The 21061-nt window shown below is 39.0% G+C and overlaps 2 protein-coding genes across 5 annotated transcripts in view; one reads left to right on the top strand and one right to left on the bottom strand.

Annotated features, from left to right (window-relative positions):
* The window catches only part of LOC143036492 (transmembrane protease serine 9-like), a 73319-nt gene extending 63921 nt beyond the window's left edge, over positions 1-9398 (top strand). Inside the window, exons 17-18 of the mRNA XM_076203902.1 lie at positions 4118-4238; positions 9044-9398. Of these exons, the coding sequence (XP_076060017.1) occupies positions 4118-4238; positions 9044-9081 (159 nt within the window). The 3' untranslated portion in view covers positions 9082-9398. The remainder of the gene's footprint in view (positions 1-4117; positions 4239-9043) is intronic.
* LOC143036493 (uncharacterized) lies at positions 7842-20334 on the bottom strand. Of its 4 annotated transcripts, none has more exons than XM_076203904.1 (3): positions 20156-20310; positions 17010-17173; positions 7842-13232 (listed from the first exon to the last, which is right to left on the bottom strand). In XM_076203904.1, the coding sequence occupies exon 3, from the start codon at positions 11623-11625 to the stop codon at positions 11203-11205; it is 423 nt and encodes a 140-aa protein (XP_076060019.1). In that variant the 5' UTR covers positions 11626-13232; positions 17010-17173; positions 20156-20310; the 3' UTR covers positions 7842-11202. The 4 variants fall into 4 exon arrangements, with proteins under 4 accessions (XP_076060019.1, XP_076060018.1, XP_076060020.1 ...); XM_076203903.1 differs by having other exon boundaries at positions 17010-17150; XM_076203906.1 differs by having other exon boundaries at positions 12961-13232; positions 17010-17150.
* Between the last annotated feature and the right edge of the window lie 727 nt (positions 20335-21061).

Genomic DNA, 21061 nt, shown 5'->3' with positions numbered 1-21061 from the left:
TACATGGAGGTATTAGAGAGACCATTTCATTGAAATAATGGGCCATGATTCCACCTGGATGCGGTATGTGGACGATGTACTCATTGTCGCTCCCAAAAATACTGATTTTGATGGTAAGTTGCATGTTTTGAATGAGATAGAATGTGACATCCAATTCACAATGGAACATGAGGAAGGTAACCATCTGGCCTTTGTGGACATAGTGATATAGAGACGAGGTAACAAGACATTTTCAGTCCACAGAAAATGCATGAAAAAAAACGACATTGTTCATTACTACTCCTTGCACCACAACAAAATAAAAAGTGGGATCATTATAGGCTTCATCCTGAGAGCATTCAGAATATGTAGTGAGGAATTTTTCCCGGAGGAAATTTACATTTTTGATGTTTTCCAGAAATTATGTTACCCAGTAGGTTTTCTATATAGAAACAAGAAAGATACTTTACAAATAAGAAACAGGGGTTGCATGAATAAAGAGGCTAGTGATGAGAGCCGTGGGTACCTGTCCCTACCCAACTCCAAGTGCTCAAATGTCATTGAACAAAATCTCACCAAGGCAGGCCTGAAACTGGCATATAGCACAGGAATAAAAATAGGCGATATTGTGAGAAATAAAGTCCATAACAAAGTCAAAGGTGAAGATAACTGTTTAGTTTACAGAATACCGCGTAAAAGCTGCCCTGCTAGTTACTATGGTGAAACTGGCAGGAGAATTCACAAGCAGACAATGGAGCATAAAAAATTATGTCAAAACCCACCTGACCTCCAACTCTTTAGTGTTACTTATTGACAACTTTGGCCACCTGCCAGATTGGGAGAAAACAGAGGTGCTCCATAATGGACTTGATAAAAAGGAAAGGAGGACAATTGAGGGAGCGTATATTACTTCACTCCCATGTAGCAATCATCAGGATGGTTTTGCCAAGTTAGTGAGGGTAGGAAGCAGCTTAATTCTCCATGAAGAAAATCCATGTGAACAAGTTGTATAGACACGGTAAAGGAAACATGGACTGGAGGTGAAGCTTTATTCCTGACGTTTCGTCTAACGACTTTCTCAAAGGAATGAGCATACTAGAAACATACAGAGATTATAAACCCGCCTTATGGCTCAAGGGGGTGTACGAGCGTATAGCGCTGCGTCCTGATTGGCCCGCTGAGACAGCCAATCACGAAGCGCTATATTCGCTGAAGATTTGGCCCATTAGAATGCTCAGGGGCACGGAAGTTAAAGCAGCCGTAACATCGGGAACGAAGATTGGTGACATGTTAAAAAGCGGGACTAAGATGAGGGGGAGAGAAGACAGCGTCGTATATAAGATCCCATGCACATCATGCGATAAAGCATACTACGGAGAGACTAAGAGGGGCCTTAACACTAGAATCAGGGAGCATAAGGCCGACCTCCGTCACCATAGACTCACCAACGCAATGGTGGTGCATGTTGACGAGTCTGGGCACCTCCCACACTGGAACCGAGCCGAGATTCTACACGAAGGTATGGATAAGAAGATCAGAAAATCTATAGAAGCTGCGTACATCACCACTCGTCCGAATATCAACAATAAGGCTGGGAGCTTCACCTGGGCCAAATCTTCAGCGAATATAGCGCTTCGTGATTGGCTGTCTCAGCGGGCCAATCAGGACGCAGCGCTATACGCTCGTACACCCCCTTGAGCCATAAGGCGGGTTTATAATCTCTGTATGTTTCTAGTATGCTCATTCCTTTGAGAAAGTCGTTAGACGAAACGTCAGGAATAAAGCTTCACCTCCAGTCCATGTTTTCTCCATGAAGCTATAGGTGAAAGTGAGATTACAACAACATTGACTGGGAAGGAATGGGGTGAGCTGTGTGAATATATAAGTTGTCAATGTCTTATATGTGTACACTCTGAAGAAGTCCTAGTTGGACGAAACATCAATAATAATACTGTACTTCAACAGATTCTTGGCGTTTAAACTCACCACACTACCACTCATATATTTATATTTATATATGTGTGTGTATATATATATATATATATATATATATATTATATGCATATATATGTACATATATTATATATATATACAGTCGAACCTCGAAAGCCCGGACTAATTGGGGGGAAGGGTGGTCCGGTCATGCCAAAAGTCCGGTCATCGAAAATATCGCCCTAACACCCGTAGATTTTCGTAGCGGTATACATATAGGTAATGTATGATATGGCATAGAAACACATAAGAATAATACTCTAACAGTAATAATAACAATACTGTAATAATACTATAATACTAATAATTCTGTAATAATAACTGTAATACAGGCATGTAAATGTACTGTATATACAGTGTACTGTACTGTATTTTGTATTACGTACACTGTAAATATCGGAAGGTATGCACGCGGGACAGTGGTGGCGGCCAGGGTTGCTGCATTTTCTACACTGCTGTGTAGAATGGGAGTGTTGCCATACCGGGGCATACATTTTTCTCGGGCGTGTGCAGACTTTCATAGCAAGGTATACTTGTCAAACTTTGACAAAATGTTGGTTCTAGTTCTTTATTCTTGGATGTATATAAGGCCCCCATGCCCTAACATATTCAATAAGATATAAAAAATATTTTTCATATTATTATCGCTAAAAGAAAGCTGAAACTTTAGCGTAGAATTTTTTCTAGACGGTAAAAACGTATCTTTTGGGGTATAATATTTTATAAGTAACACAATTACCAATAAAAGTCATATTTTGATGTACCATTTATTATTTGATAACTAGTTCTATGATTTTGAAACAAAAGTTTGAGTTTTTGAATGTTTTTAACGGCCCGCTGATATGTAGAAAAAATTTCCTCATGTCCTTGTGCAGTTGCCACATGCCGCTATTTTACTACGTTTTGGTACAAAATTCTACGAAACGGCAGCCCTGGTGGCGGCTTGACTAGGCCAGGTTTGAGTACACGTGTACGGCCATCGCTGCCACCTACCGGACAAATAGGGAACTTTGCTTGAAAAGTCCGACCTTTGTTCATTTTGACCGGTCATACAAGGGTCCGGGCATTCGGGGTCCGGGTTTTCGAGGTTTGACTGTGTATATATATATATATATATATATATATATATGTGTGTGTGTGTGTGTATTTACCTAGTTTTATTACCTGGTTGTATTATATGGGAAGGGAGCTATGCTCGTGGTGTCCCGGCTTCATATCTCATTGTATCTAACCTATTTTTAAATTTTTGTATTGTTTTTGCACACACCACTTTCTCATCTAACTTGTTCCAAATGTCTATTACTCTGTGAGGAAAGCTGTTCTTTTTCATATCTCTTCTATAGCTGTCTTTCTTGATTTTCTTTCCATGTCCTCTTGTATTTCTATCATCCCATTATATATATATATATATATATATATATATATATATATATATATATATACATACATACATATATATTTACCTATTTATCTAGTTGTATTTACCTAGTTGTATTATATGGGAAGGGAGCTATGCTTGTGGTGATTCATCTTTGTATCTTTCAGTATCAAGTTTTTTCTTAAAATCTTGAATAGTGTTTGCACACACTGTTTTTGTCTAATTTGTATACATGTGTGTGTAATTATATATATAAATATACAGACGCTCCTCTACTTATGTTCATTCGTTTTACGTTTTTTCGATTTTACGTTTGAACTGACTAAAAAAAAAATTGTAAAAAAAAAAAAAATGAGTGAATTTTTTAGTTTAGTGCACTCTCCGTAGTTCAAACGATACTTGCGCATGACGCTGTGTCCATTGTTTACATTGCACAAACGACAAACTGAACATGCCTTGCCTCCTCCTCCCCCTCCTCCACCATCTCAATTTATGTTGCTTGAATTTAATTTATTTGAAATTAATGTTATTATTTTACAGTGTTATGTGTATAATTAATTATTTAGGGGTGTTTTATAAGATACGGTAATAGAATTTACGGATGTATAGTACAGTAACAACTTACGTTCATTTTCAACTTACGTTCGACCGTTCGGAACGTAACTAAAACGTAAGTTGAGGAGCGTCTGTATACATATATATATATATATATATATATATACACACACACACATATTGTTTTTCTTTTCTTTTCTTTTCTTTTTCTAGGGTGACTCAGGAGGACCAATGATTGCAGAAGAAAATGGTTTATGGTTCCATATTGGCATTGTCTCCTGGGGAGTAGGTTGTGCTGAACCAGACATGCCAGGTGTCTACACCCGAGTGACACGTAAGTGTCAAACCTTGAGTTCTGAGGTTCACTGAATAATGGATGCATATTAACTGCCGATACATTGACTTTTCTCAGTTAAATAAAATCACTTGGCAACAGTCAGAATAAACATGTCAAATACAGACAATAAAGGGTTATTGCAATAGGTTATGCTCTGATATCTACTTTGGTTACTTTCATATGATTAGAATTGCTTGGCTATAGTCAGAAGTAGTCAGAATAAACTAAAGAAATGAATATTGACATCCAAGGCTAAAGAACTTTTCTACCTTAATTATAGGTTTTCATTGCATTATCTCAGTATCAACAAAATTGAAGATGTAAAGATCACACACAGCAAAGCTACAAGAGTATCAGCTAAGTCATCTTAGAAAACATGTCCTCTTTTTTTATTCAAACATTACACATTTTCCTTGGGGCCTTTTCCAGGATTTTTAACATAGAGGCATCAAATACTTTAATGTGAAGGTATTCTAATTCACATCTATGCCAAAATGATGAGAGGATTAACAGTACTGGCCAAACCCACTAATGGGAATTCCATGAACACTACTATTTCAGTAATATCATACATCTGGCAGCTTGTACAAGATACTGTTATAGTTGGCCTTAATTTTTTTTAGGCAAAACTGGTAACCATTAGAAAATATATCTCTCAAAAGCAAAAAGTAACTGAAATTTTGTTTCATATCTTTCCAGTTTTACTTTTTTCTATTATATTACCCGTCTGGGGTTTTGGCTTTACATTGTTATGGCAAGTAGCATGCATGCAGTTGATACTTTAGGGTCTATATGGGGCGCCCCTATGGACCAGAGCCACACATCATTTTGTCTGTGATAGAGGAGGACTCTGCTCACAGAGAAATGATGAAACTTTTATTATACTGCTACTGTCCCTCTGTTATGCTGTCCCCCAACCCCTTGTTGCTGTCCTGTACCATTTCTCTGAATTTCATTTCCTTGTTTCGCCTACCCTGTGGTGTGGGGAAAAGAATACTGCCACCAAGTAATTCCACTTGGATCATAAGAGGGAAGAATAATGGGACAGGGATTGGGACCAGGCATCCTTCTCCCTGTAGCCCCACAGGGGACATTCCTAATAAAGTAAAGGCATAAAAGGGTCTAGGAGTTTTCCAACCAGCACCCTAAGGTTTGGGTCTTTTAATGTGCGTGGATGTGGTACAGATGAGAGTAAAAGGGAAGAGATAGGTAGTATGCTTATGAGAAGAAAGATGGATGTGTTGGCTCTGAGTGAAACTAAGTTGAGAGGGAAGGGCAGGATTGAGTTTTGGAGTGTAATTGGAAGGTATTCAGGAGTGAAGAAAGGGAGAGTGAGGGAAGGGGTGGCTATACTAGTAAGTGAAAAGATAGGTAAATGTGTAGTGGAGTAGGAGGTTTTCTCAAGGATAATGAGGATGAAGGTGAAACTGGGAAAGGAGATGTGGGTTTTTGTAAGTGTATATGGACCTGGTAGTGAGAAGAGTGTAGAAGAAAGGGAGGCTTTTTGGATAGATTTAAATGAGTGCATAGAGGGATTAGGGAGGAATGTCAATGTAGTAGTATTGGGAGACCTTAATGCTAGGGTAGGAAATGAACCAATTGACGGAGTGGTTGGGAAATGTGGAGTTCCAGGAAAGAATCATAGTGGAGAGTTGATGGTGGAGATGTGTCTAGAGAGTTGATGATAGCAAATACAGTGTTTCAGAAGAAAGTCAAGCATAAGTACACATGGGAGAGGGTGGTGGATGGAAGGGTGGTAGATAGAGCATTAATGGACTATGTAGTGGTAGATAGAAGTATAACAGGAAAAATTAAGGATGTACATGTGCTAAGGGGAGAGAGTGGGGGAATATCAGATCATTTTTTGGTGGAAGGTAAGTTGAGAGTGGAGGATAAATGGAGAAAGAGGAAAAGGACAAAAGGTAGGGAGGTGCTTAGAGTGAACTCTTTACATGAAAAGGAAAAGGAGAATGAGCACAAGAAGAAGCTGAGAGAGGAGTGTGAGGGTGTGAAGGATAGAGTAGAGCTAGGAGTAGAGGAGGAATGGGGATGGTTCAAGGAGGGAATCACAAAGTGCAAAGATGGTGTGTGGAACAAGAAGGACAAGAGGAATTAGAAAGAAGGGTAGTAAATGGTGGGATGAGGAAACAAAGAAGGTTGTAGATGAGAAGAAGCGAGCTTTCACAGATTGGTTACAAAATAGGATGAGGGAGTCATATGAGAGATACAAAGAAAAGGGAAGTAAAGCACAAGGAAAAGGAGGCAAAGAGGAGAGCAGATGTGAAATGGGGTAAGAGTATGACAGAAAATTTTGAAAGTAAAAAAAGATGTTTTGGAAAGAAATTAAGAGAGGAAGAGGAGGCGAATCAAGTAGAGAAGAAAAGGTAAAAGGTGTAGATGGAGAGATGATAATGGAAGAGAAGGCAGTAAGAGGAAGATGGGCAGAGTATTTTAGGGAGTTGCTAAATGTGAAGGAGGATAGGGAGGCAAAAGATAGTTGCAGTGGGAAGCGCTAAGAAAATGACTGTGATAAGTGAGGAAAATGGAGGAGAAAAAAAGAAGGATAAAGTGAAGGCAGTTGTTATCATGATGAGAGCAGGTAAGGCACCTGGTCTGGATGGATGCCATGCAGAATGTCTAAAAAATAGGAGGTACAGTAATGGTGGACTGGCTGGTGAGGTTATCTTATGTTTGCTGGAGAGAGGGTAGAGTGCCGGAGGACTGGAGGAGTGCCTGTATAGTTCCACTTTACAAGAGAAAAGGGGACAAGTGTGAGCTATAAAAGTACAGTAGTTTTCAAAACCCGTCAACTCCCTCTCCTCCATCAGAAAGTGCATGACATTCAGTCTCTCGACTGGGTCCAAGATAACTTTCTATCAGCTTCAGTTGCATTTCATACACTTTATTCACACACTTGGGAGCTGACAACTGGCATATGCTCTCCTCTACCTACCACTTTGAGCTGATGACATAGAAAGTCTAACACTTATACAACACAGATGACAATCCAAGGTTTCTTCCTAGAGAGATCTGTGGGATGTTCTGAGGAGCATTGTCAGCCACTGTGGGGGCTGAAGGTTTCCCATTTAATGAAACTCTAGGCAACAATTAATCAAAATATTGCAGGAAAAGTAACCCAGAGGGCTCTAAACCAAAAGGGATTTTACAGTTTCAGAGAAGAAGGGGAATAGGGAACACACTTTGGCTAAAACCAAGATAGACTACCAGGTATTATCAAGGTCACTGTGGGTGCATGGCTGTGACGTCACATGGAGGGCACCAGCAGTCAGCCAGCCAGCCAAACACCCACCCACCCACCAACACTCAATACTAGAGACATGAACAGACATCACACCTACAGATACTTTTTTCAGCCCATTCATAACATTGGGAAATAATGATCAGCTGAAAAGTAATTATTTTAGTTTTTATTCTCTTGAAACTGAAAGAACAAGTGTGTGATGATATACCGTATAGTGTTTCGAAGTTCTCTTTGGGTTATTTTGCAAGTTTTATCATTTTCTAACTTTGCTTCCTTATTGAACTGATAGCCCTATTTAAAACACATGTTCTAAAAACCAATGACAATGAACAAAGAAAACAATTACATCAAATTTTTATTGTCATAAGGAACTAGAGTTGAAAAAATCAAACAATGATTCAACAAGTTTTATAAAATGCCTTGTATTTTCCAAGTACTTGCTTTGAAGAAGCACTCTTGGATCAAAATAAGCTAAAGCCTTCGACATGGTTTCTGAAAGTAGCTGAACAGCTACCCTTACATTTATGCATTGGACACCACTGTGTTCAAGACTCCTGGCACAACACTGATTTTTAATGACCATTGATTTCATGTGGTAACTGATGGATATAGTAAGTTACAATTTTTATGCAAGAAGCAATGGGTTTTTGGACTTAGATTATTCAAAGTTAGTGCTCAGTTAATATCATCTTCAGACCATTGTTTCACGATGAATTCACTATGTAATGCACATGAGATGATGAAAAAATGGCAAAGATTTTTCCTCATAGCTACATTAACCTCAACATGAGCATGTTTTATCTTGTTAAGTAGAATGTTTCTCTCCTTGTTCCACTCTATTCCTTCTTAAAGGAGTGTGTCACTCTCCTTTGTAAAGGCATCCAAGTAGGTATTCTGTATATATTAATTGCTAACGGAACTGTGACTGTGACTGTGACCCATACCCTCCAAGTGATGTCACTAGCCAGGAATTTCCTGTGATCTGTCAAAATCAGGTAGGCCTCCCTTCTTTCCACAAGCTACACTTTTACAGATCCTGCAGTCTACATAACCTACAGTTACAGAAGAGACCTATAAAAAACAGTCTTCCACACAGAGTGGTGGATGTGTGGAACAAATTGGACAAAACAATAGTGTGTGCAAAAACTATACACAGATTTAAGAGCAAACTAGACACTGCAAGATACAGAGACAGGACACCATGAGTGTAGCTCCCTTTCCTGTAAGATAACTAGGTAAATACAGGACATCACACTTCTTTTTAAACCACAGATCAACAGTAAGGAGAAATATTGCACCTTTTGAGTCAGACATATATATGTAAGGGTAAGAGAGAATTAAGATTTCAAGTTATGGCACAAAGCGTGCAGAAAAAAGATAAGACCAAGTTTTAAGAAATTTCCAGAGACAATTGGTTTTCCTTGATACCAGCTGGATGTCTGACTTGATATCAATAACCCCTTCAGTTCTTTGTATAATATGCCCATAACCTGATGGCATTACATGTGTTTATCAATATTCCTCTCCGTCTTGTTTTCAGGCTTTCTCACATGGATTAGTAACACCATAGCTACGTAGACTCTTCTGTTTAGTTGTGATGCTTGGGCCACCCTTCTACTTGACAACTGAGAAATGTACAGTACCAGAGAGGCAATAGGATAGCTGTATAAACCAGTGTTAAGTTATGTTTGATTATCCCGAGGGATTATCAAAATTGATACTATGTTGTATCCAGAAACAATTGTTGTTAAATAAGAGAAAATTAGAGAAGATCATCAGGTTAATTTGGGCTTGGACAAAAAAGCTTAAAGATCACTGGTGTACAGTAGATGGCAATGATGGTGTTGCCTTTATGGTTCAAATATGTGGAAATATTTCAAATGTGTACCATGAATGTGTACTATCAATGAAGAAAATTTAAGCATGAAAATATGTTTCCTTTTCCTCATCAATTGTTCACATCTGTAATATTGATCCAAATCAAGATGATAACTACAATGATATTGTAAAACTGTACATTGTTGTGCTATATTATGTTGGTTGAGTTAACCATCTTTACTTTTCATATCTTCTTTATTGATATAAACATTTCCCCCATTTCCATAATAGAGAGTTAATGGTGGAGATTTGTGTAGAGAATTGATGATAGCTAACACAGTGTTTAGGAAGAAAGTCAAAACATAAGTACACATGGGAGAGGGTGGTGGATGGCAGGGTGGTTGATACGAGTCAAAATTTCAAGGCAGCATCAGCTGCCTAATGTACGATGATTTGATGATGCACCACAATACTCATGTTATAGGATATAAAGTTACAACTGTAGAACTCATTCTCTTTCATTCTAATAACCACAGAAAATATGATCAAGCCAGCTCACAGAATATGGGGGTCACTCATCCACAATTACAAAATAAATAAAATCAAGATGCCAATGCTGGCATCTTGATATACCCACTCACGCCTCATAACGCCTACGTAGGTGTCATTGTACCAAAGAGGTTAATGGACTATACAATTGTATCCAGGAAAAGAATAGGAAGGGTTCTGGATGTATATTCTTAGGGAAAGAGTGGGGGAATATCAGATCATGTTTTTGGTGGAAGGTAAATTGAGAATGGATAATAGGAAAAAGGTGGAAGGTAGAGAGGTGCTTAGAACAAACTTTGAATGAGAGAGAAAAGGAGCAGAAGACAAGGAGAAGCTGAGAGAAGTGTGGGAAGTGGTGAAGGATAGTGTAGAAATAGGTATGGAAGAGGAATGGGAATGTTTCTAGGAGGAAGTGACAAGGTGTGCAAAAAGGGTATGTGGAGCAGGGAGAGTGGGAGGGAAGGATAGCGAGTGGTGGGATGATGGAGTGAAGAAGGTAGTAGAAGAGAAGAAGCAAGCATCCAGGGACTGGTTGCAAAGTAGGATGAGAGAAAAATATGAGAAGTATGGCTTCTCTCCTGATTTACTCATCAACATTACACCATCTGCATACAGCAGCAAACATATTCTATCATTTCCTACTTTCCTACATCCATTCTCCTCAATCTCTCTTTACCCAATCTGTCTCAAGATCACTTAGCTTATACTTTGCTCTTGTGTCTTCATACATATTTTTCACAATGTTAACCAATGTTAGCCTATTTCCTGGTGAGATGGAAAAGCAGGAAGCTGGTGCAAGATTTCCCCAGAAGAAGGTGGGTATTGTCTGGAAAAGGTCTGTCCAGAGCTCGATGCTGAACCAGTTCCCGAAGTTCAAAGGTGCGGATCACACTTACTGCATGGGCCTTCCAGGAGTGACCGGTCGGGTCACTCTCGACATCCAGGACACTTAGAAGTGAGGCCTTGACTTCACTCTCCCATGGGCCTGTCAGAAACTGGATGAGAAGACAGGAAGAAAGCCTTTCCACTCATAGGCGAACGGAGGTAACTCTCACCTCCTGTCCAAGATTCACCACACTGGTCCACAAAGGGGTCCCATTTTCCATCCTGTGGTATGAGGATAGGTGTACCTGGGAGCGTGTTTTCGTCATCCTGCCCGTGAGGTAGTCTGCAACCAAGGACAGGAGTCTGACTTGGGCCCCCTTGGTAGTCAATGATACAAGTCTGGCAGAAGTATTGGCTAACTCCATTTTTTTTCCAAATCCAGAAACACTACAAGGACAGGCTGACTATCAACCAAGACAAGAAGGGTCGCCACACAGTTGGTTGCTGTCACTCCCTTTGTAAAGCCATACCCATTATGATGGAAGGCCCCCATCCATTAAAGGAGGCAATGGAGGACCATCCGCTCAGGAGTCTTGCCAATGTAGAACATGAGGAAGGTAGAGCTGTAGCTGTGTGGGTCCCTGGGCTTGGAAATCTGCGCCACATCCGCCTTTTCCATTCTGCAGGGAGTTGTCTCATGTCCCAAAAAACATTGACAAGTGCCAGTGCTGTCAGCTCTCCAGCTGGCTCCAGTTGCCTCAGGAAGGAGTGAGGAATACCATCACTACCTGGAGCAATATCCTTACTCGTCTTACGAGCCCGACAGAACTCATCTAGTGTGAAGGGACAATCCCTCAGGGCAACTTGTACCATGGCAGTGTGTACCACGTCCTCTCTATCCTGTCCAAGAGGGGGTTGGTGAGACTGCATATGTTGTCAGCTGCAGTTTACTCCAGAGGGTGCTAGCTGTGGTTTAGGCAGAGAAAGTGTCACACCATTTCAGCCAATTTTCTACCTGGACCCTGCGTGTGACCTCCTGCGCATGCCTGATGGCAGAATGCAGGACTGGTACCAGCAGTCTAGCTCTTCCTGAAAAAGGGTCCAGTTGGAGGTGGTGGAGGGGTAGAAGAGAGGAGGTCCATGGCTAAAGTAATGAGGATAGTATAGTGGTCACTAGTATAGTGGTCCACCATCCAGTGGACACACTGAGCCATGCTCATAGAGAGCAGAGGTCCAACCGCCCTCCAAAGATGTGAGTGGGTTTACAGGACTTCAGTAGGGTGACTTCAGGTATATCCTTAAGCAGTGTTGACAAGGTGTGCCCCATTGGATTGGGTTGTTGGATGGAACAAAAGATGGGGGTGATGTGCATTAAAATCTCCTGGAGTGAATGTGGTCTCACAGCCACCTAGAAGAGCATTTCCCTGGGTGCCAGTTCACCCACTTGAGAACGATATATATTATATAGGAGGAGGGTGCCACCAACAAGTGTTTCTGGCCGCTAAGGCCTCTATATTTTCACCAAAAGGCTATGCGTGTATGGGCTTATTTGGAATGGTGGCCTGGACAAGAATGGCAATGCCTATTGTCCTTCCACCTTGAAGTTTATGGTATACCTAGTTCCTACTGACTCTGAATGACCGATGGACCAGCCAATTGGTCCCCTACAAGAGGACTCTGTTGATGTCACTGGTGCCCAGTGAGAGAGAACCCTGAGAAATACATCTTTAGAAATGTTAGAATGATGGTAATTATTGGGAGACAAGTGTGCTTATGCAGGCATGCTAGGAGAACATATGACTAGGAATGGTGTACTGATGCTAGCTGAGTTTGTAGATAATATTGGTCTGGAGAACTGAAATGAAATCCGCACTAGATAGACGACAATGGAGTGAATGACATTGTGCCAGATCACAATATGCTAGCGGTGGAAGGCAAATTGGAAGGTGGTAAAGATGAAGGGGAGAAAAAAGGAAATGAAAAAGTGGAGATTGAGAGATACAAATTGAAAGAACTTCTAGGTGGAGCTGAATGAGAAAAATGTAAAAGGTGAAAGAGAACAGGACGTGGATATTATGAATAAAATATAGAGGCTATGAGACAAGCTGGAGTGTACTAAATAGGATATATAAATTATAAACATTTACGGTTTTGTATGTACCTTGAGAACCAATATTGGCGTGTTACTGAATGAAAATGGCACGGGAAGAGTGAATAGCAGAACTAAAAGTTCACTATTCTTTTCTCAAATAAATAGAAATATGATACTGGATAAATGTTTCTTTATTGACAACGTAACATTCCTGTTTCTATAAAGAGTTGTCTATTTATATACAAAGTTATGACCATTAGGCATTGTAGTTTTTCATTTATTTTTAACGTTTTCTATAGTGCATATACCAGATATTAAAGAAAACATGTCTTCTTTTAGTTTTGATTGGCTACTCGTAACATCGGCGAGCTACACCCTATGATCATACGACATTTGCCCATATGATCAAGTCGATAACACGGAGGACATCCATCTGGAACGCAAACTGAAAAAAAAGCATTATGTTAGTATGTTTTCCAAGGACACCTAGTGTATTATGAATAGTATATAATTATTAAAATAATATGTGATTAATCACACGTCTAAGGGCGAATCCTGATCTTAAATCCAGGAAACAATGTATTAGTGCTGGAGTAGAACTAACAGAGCATTAGGATTTAGTGCTTGGACAATTAAATAAAAGTGCAGACAGCAATTATTAGACCCATCCTTGATTATGCAGTCCATTCTTGGTCTCCGTCCTATAGAATGGATATTAAATCTGTACAATCAGTACGGAGAAGAATGACCAAAAGTATACAAGGGTTTAGAAAATTACCTTACATAGGGTTAGGCACCATAACTTACACTCTGGAAAGACGAAGAGTGTTGGGTAATCATATAGAGGTATTCATGTGGTCAAAGACTTTAACAAGGGTGATACAGGCAAGGTCCTCAAAAGTAATGGGTTTTAATTTGGCAAATTTGAGTTTCAGAAGGAAACAGGCAAGAATTGGTTTACTAATAAAGTGGTTAACAAACGGGATAGACTTGGTAACCATGTAGTAAGCTGAAACTATTGGTTGTTAGAGAAGATTAGATAACTTTGTGGATAGAAATGATAGGTGGTAAGGGACATGAAACTGACAATTGTAACCCTTATGGTCTCTTGCAATCTCCATCATCCTCGTATTCTTATGTCCTTATAAGTGTATTGACACAGCACATAGAAATACGAAGATCTCCTTGCCAAAAATGCCTGTGAAATGCTTCTGCCCGACGATGCCACACCCTTCCCCTCTACCACAAGAAAATCATACACTCTGCCACTCTTCTAACCACTCCACCGCATGAATACAGAGCGCGCACAGAGCGTACCAATACAACACTACGACTACTTCTGTCTCTCTCTCCCGAGATTTCGCAAGCACGGGCTCCTCGTCCGCAGACACAATATCGTGACTGCACGGCTTCGCCTGGGTTACAGACCGGTGCGGTAAGTCTCTGTGGCGGGGGACGCACCACACTGATCTATATAACACCTGGATAGCGTATACGGGCCGTGGGCTGCCCCAGGAGTGAGGCCAGCGGGCGGGACATGGCCGCCATAATGGAAGTACCAAAACAGCTAGTGTGAATCGCTCCGCCGGTCATTATAACACCATTTTTAGATCAGTGTCATGGGAGCTGTCGTGTTACTCTCGTGGCCTGTGATCCAAGCATGATTGGGTATATAATGGCCACACAATTCGTCGCTGCTGGGCCCTCCATGTACATACATACGTACGTACATACATATACAAGGTGTATATCAAAATAGCATCATCACAATAAAACAATATATTGATATTTATTACCTCTGGCAGAAATAACCATTTATATACATAAACTTGTGCATGTACAGTATATGGATGAGTTGGCATTGACAAATTATAATTCTAGTATATAACTTCAAGGGAATGTTACACAGACAACAAATGGGATAATGATATTTAGTCAAAATATTATAGGGATAATAATAGATCTATACTAGCATTTAACGGAATAAATATCCCTATAACATTTGATTACTGTACTGCTTATCGTTATTGGTGCTTGAATAAAAAAAAATTGATAACTCCTTCCTCACTTTGACACCGGTTACTTTTTGAGAATACAATTTGGAGATATGATGGAGCCTGATTTTGCAGAAGCACGTGACGATACACTTGATCAAATTGACGATGAGGTTAGAATCCGGGGTTGTGTCGATCATGTGGAAAGATAGAGAAATTGCCATATCTATGATCTAAATTGTTTCAAATAGTAAAATATCGCATTAAAGTGGTGAACATGTAAGGGGCCATTCAAAGAGTATGTAACGCTGGGGGGGGGGTGCATGGTAGATACGATGTGTTACGAGGATGTGGGGGTGTTTTCAACAGTGCTACGCAACGCTAATAATGGTTATTTATATTCATTTATTAATTTATGTCATAAATTATGCACTGAAATAGCATATCCTTAACAGATCGAGCAATAAATATCGAGCAAAAAAATCCAAAAACATCATACCATGTTTCATTCTTTGATACAATCGTAAACAATTTCACACAGGACAAATAAAAATGAGTATGTTTTGGTGAGAAGTCAAGGGGGAGGGGTGTTTGGCGGATCTGGCCTACACTTGATGGGGGTGCCGAGTTGTAATTAGTTGTAATCAGTGTTATGTAATACAGGGAGATGTAACACCCAGTGTTACGCAATGTTACATGAGGTGGGGGGTGTCGAATTTCACCAGAAAAAACGTTACATAATTTTTGAACGGGCCCCGAATAGTAATTCAGCCCATCTTATATGAATTCCTCACACTTCACAATATAGAAAATGCCTACACATGTAATCAGAAAGAACTGGTTCTATACAGCTACACAGCTCTGGACAGCGTTTGAGCCTTATAAGATATTTTTAAATGATAAATATCTATCCTGCTATTGCCACGATTACATTCGTTACAAATGGGTTGCTGCTAGATCTCTATTTCTTACGATAATAAATACAAAGCATTAACATGACAACACCTAACAAAACAGTTGGTGGGCAACATTTTATGGCTCCTGATGGCCGCATCATTTGTTGATGGGTATCGGGATGTTTTGGGTAATAAAACCTTAATTTACTTACGAGTGGAAGGACTGCTCACATCCACCTTTTCTCCGGTTGGTGCAGTTGAATGCAGCACAAGTTGGCATTGTAAAATGATCGTTGAATATGTATATGGGAGCGAAAGCTGCCGAGAACTGTAACTGTATCAGATCAGTGATCGCGTGGCGCGACTTTGTTTTGGTACTAACATCATGGCTGCCGCCGACCTCATAATCTCGACAGCGATCCGTGATCCAGTTATATCTAGATCAGTGACGCACCACAATACTCCTCCTGCAAGCTATGCGACCGTCTTAATTCCAACAGTCTCCACCGCTACTGCCGCGTTGTTTTACAATATGTTACTAAATGCAGTTGATTGGGGGGGTGTTAGCGTGGTATGATTGTACATCATACCATTATTATTGTACATTGTACTGGTGTGTTGCTTATTTGGGGAATTGTATGTTTTCCCCTCTTTATAAAATTGTCATATGTTTTGTTGTTTGTTGTTTTATTATTTATTGTAATTATGTGTAATCATTGTGTATATTGTGATTATATTTGATATCGCAAATGCGATGCATGTCTGTTCGCGCCAAATTGGCAGCTTGGCGTCAGTTGGGGGCCAGCTCTTACTTTGTATTCACGCGCATTAGTTGTCAGTGGTATCAGTGATTACAGTGTATTTCCCACCATTTGACTTTCATTTCTTGTAGCCACCCGGTACAAGGGATTCCCTGTTTATTTTTATGCCTCCTCCCCCCGCCTCCCAGTAAAGTAAGGGCTTTGAGGCGGATGAATGTCGGTGTACGAGTATGTGTGCCTAAACCGTAGCAGATGAGTGTAAGCGTGCATTCTTTGTGTTTATTTTCATTTTGAGACATTGAATAACAATAGGCTACTGATATCTACCACCAGAGTATTTTTTTTTTTTTTTTTGGGGGGGAAGAGGTGCTATGATGAAAAAGTTTGAATTTTTTGAAGATTTTAAAACCTTAAGGAACCAACTATCCAGCAATTTTAGTGAAGGAAATATCAGTTATATAAAAATTATGAACAGTATATACTGTAGAGTTGTAGTTATCGAATCAGCTCGAGGTTGTCCGTAAGGACAAAAGTCACAGAAGCAATGATAAACCACAGCCCAGCTCCTTACTGAGGCATCGATGTGTGTCGTTACGTCCTTCTTGAGCGTCGGAAGTCTGAATTGGAGAAGCGTTGGAAGGCAAAATGTCGACAAAATGCAATGTCGTCATCACAGCCAAGAAGAGCGGTATCCAAACAACTCTTGACATCTCTTTGGACACAACACGGTAATAACTGTTAATGAAATCGTTTACAAAAACAAAATAAAAAAACGTACTGCACGTGGTCATTTGTGGAATAAGGAATTGTTTCAATCCTGACTGTATATTTTTAATTTTAATACATTTATTCCTGAGGAAATATGTAGCTAAAATCCAAACAATTATTTAAGCAAATGCCGTAGTATCCAATCTTTAGCATGTCCCGTACTTCCTGCTAGCATAGAGGACTGAATGGGATACATGCAATTGTACATACATGCAACAGGTATCCAGGACCTGTCACCAATTTTTTTTCATGGTCCTACCTACAACTCGTCCCCTATTCCTCGTAAGAAGAGGACAGCAGAATCCCAGGGCGTGTATTTACCTAGTTGTATTTTACGCGAAGGGGAGCCATGATCGTAGTGTCCCGTCTTCATATCTCGTTTTACCTAGACTGTTTTTAAATTCGTGTATCGTTTTTGCACACACCACATTCTCATCTAACCTGTTCCAAACGTCTATTATCCTATGGGGAAAGCTGTTTTTTTCAGGTCTCTTCTATAATTGTCTTCCTTGATTTTCTCTTCATGTCCTCTTGTATCTCTACTATTCCATTTTATTATATCCTCTTTATCAATAATTCCCATGCCTTTCATGATTCTATAAATAGTTATCAAGTCTCCTCTCTCTCTTCTTTGCTCTAATGTCTGTAGCTCAAGTTTTGCCAGCCTCTCCCCATATGATAGTTCTGAGAGCGTTGGTGCCAATTTTGTAATTGCTCTTTGTATTCTTTCAAGTTTTGCTATACATTTTTTGTACTTGGTGACCACGTCGTCGCTGCATACTCCAATTTTGGTCTTATCAAAATTACTAGTATTTTCTTCACCATTTTTTCGTTAAGGTATGTAAATGCCAGTTTGATTGATCTCATTAAATTATAAATTTCTCCAAAAATTTTGTTCATATGTTTCTCAGGGGACATATTATTCATAATAAAGACTCCTAGGTCCTTCTCTTTTTCCACTTTTTTAATTTCTTCCTCTCACTATTCTTTTTTTTTTTCTTCTTCCAAATTCCATTATACTACACTTCTTAATGCTGAATTCCATCTCCCACTTCCTACTTCATTCTCATACTTTATTGAGATCGCTTTACAGCGATTCACAATCTTCCTCGGTGTTCACCTTTTTCAAGATGACACGGAAAGAAAATCAAGAAAGACAATTATAGAAGAGACCTGAAAAAGAACAGCTTTCCCCACAGGATAATAGACGTTTGGAATAGGTTAGATGAGAATGTGGTGCGTGCAAAAACGAAACACGAATTTAAAACAGTCTGGATAAAACGAGATGTGGAGACGGGACACTACGAGCATAGCTCCCTTCCCGTAAAATACAACTAGGTAAATACACACACAGTATATATATATATATATATATATATATATATAAATATATATATATATATATATATATATATATATATATATATATATACATACATACATGCATACACACGCACATCACACTCGATTTCTGACGTGCAGCTCGGCACAGTTGGTAGTCCTGCACACTCCTCCACACAGGCACCAGCGACGCGCAAATTCCTCATCTCCTTTAGAAAATATTATATTTCTCCACTTCTTTCATAAGATAGGTTTTTTTTTTCTATCATTAGAAAGAGCAGTTATTTTACAATTATACCAAATATTTTCAAAACTCGATAGGGTAAGAAACTAAGTGGAGTTGAGGTCAAGGAAAAAATTATTGGTTTATACACATCTTTACTTATAATCGATGTTTACAGAAATTATGATAAGTGTAGAACAAAACGTGTATGCTCTCACATAAACAGCTCCTGAACACGATTGTACATTCAGATTCCATATAGAAAGCCGTAAAATTTAAAATTAAGTTGTTGTTTTTTATCAATATTTTGCGTCATGACGCTTGTGGCGCGAGGTAGGGAGAGATGGTACTGCTATTCCTTCTCCTCCTCCTCCTCCTCTCGCTCTTCCTCCTTCTCCTTCCAGTTTATTCATAATTTAATTCATATGAGAAATCATTCATTTTACTTATATCTCTATTTTTCTTACTCTTATGAGTACACTCAAATAATATACCTACCGTCTCCACAGATTATTGATAAATTCACATTACATGAAAACAGTCTCGGATAATAATGATAGATAATTAATACATTCACATAATAAATTAAATGATGAATAAGTTGGAAAGAGGAGGTGGATGGAGAGAGCCAGCAACTACCATCCCTCCCTCCTTCGCGGCACGAACGTAATGACGCAAAATATTGATAAAAATCCTTAATTTTAATTTTCGTGGCTTTCTATATGTAATCTGAATGTACCATCGTGTTCAGGAGCTGTTTATGATGGAGCACACATGTTTTATTCTATACTTGTTATCATAAGTGTTGTAAATATAGATTATAAGTAAATATGTGTATAAACCGATCATTTCTTTTCCTTGACTTCAACTCCACTTAGTTTCTTACCCTATCGAGTTTTGACATTTTTGTTATTAAAACCAAGATTTCCTATCTTAAGAACAAAGTGGAGAAATATAATATTTTCTGAAGGAGATGAGGAATTTGCGCATCGTTGGTGCCTGTGTGGAGCAGGAGTCTGCACCACTACCAACTGTACCGAGCTGAACGTCAGAAATCGAATGTAATTTCTTATTGGAATGGAGTATAGGGGATAATTAAATTCAGAAACAAGGCTTTGAATAAATGGTTTAAGAGAGAAACCATTCGAGCTAAGGAATATTACAAACAAGCTATGAATGCTTACAAAAATTAAATAAAAACCAAAGAATTAAATCCAACACAAACGCATAGATCGATATAACTGATTAAGAAAAATAAACAATACAGACCATGCACACTAGACTGATTTATTTTATTTGTTTATTTATCTATTTATTTATATATTTATTTATTTATTTATTTATTTTTAACATAAAATGAGTTGTTTCGACAATTCATTACTCACCCTCAGCGTTGCAGTACCAGTCCAGGAGTAAAATAATAACGCTGTGTTTCAAATGACGTCTGCCTCTCGGTGTGGGGGAAGTGAAATCCACGCCAGTGGATTTGGCCACTGATAAACATAGCATGTTGAAATCTCTGGGGGAAATATTTCATTGATAAGATATCGTCCCAGTTATCAAGGAAAACAACGCCTAAGGATTGCGACATATGTTTTAATTGAAGGGTGATATGTTAAGAGTAATCTCGATGTCAGAAAATCGCATGGACAAGATGAAATGGCAAACTGGATTTTGAGAGAATGCAGGAATGAACTAACAGACAAAATACATAGTCTAATAAACAGTTCATTGAAAGAAGGAAAAGTTCCAGAAGATTGGAAAAGAGCAAATATAGTACCAATATATAAAGGGGGAAACAAGGAAGAACCTACTAACTATAGACCGCTCTCTCTTACAAGTACGATAGCTAAACTTTGTGAAAGAATGATCAAATTAGATGGGTAAAGCATTTGAAGAAAAAAAAACGTACTAAATCCAAGGCAATTTGGAATTAGATAAGGACGATCATACGTCACAAACTGGATGGGCTGATTGTGCATTTCTAGACCTGAAAAAAGCTTTTGATAAGGGTGCCACATAAGAAGTTGCTAAAGAAATTAGAAACTGCAGGAGGAATACAGGACAAACTGCTGAAGTGGATGGAAGACTTCTTGCATGAAAGAAAAATGAGTGGTGATAAGAGACAAACACTCTAATTGCGATTAAGTGATAAGTGGAGTTCCACAAGGAACAGTTCTGGCCCCAATAATGTTTGCTATGTATATTAATGATATGGATAAAGGAATTGAAAGTTATATGACCTTCTTTGCAGACGATGCAAAATTGTTTAAAAAAGTGAACACTGAAGA

Source organism: Oratosquilla oratoria, chromosome 20, assembly GCF_046742065.1.
Source record: "Oratosquilla oratoria isolate Oo_2021 chromosome 20, ASM4674206v1, whole genome shotgun sequence".
Lineage (NCBI taxonomy): Eukaryota > Metazoa > Arthropoda > Malacostraca > Stomatopoda > Squillidae > Oratosquilla > Oratosquilla oratoria.
The sequence above is the reverse complement of the archived record's forward strand: the minus strand, read 5'-3'. Positions and strand labels throughout refer to the sequence as shown.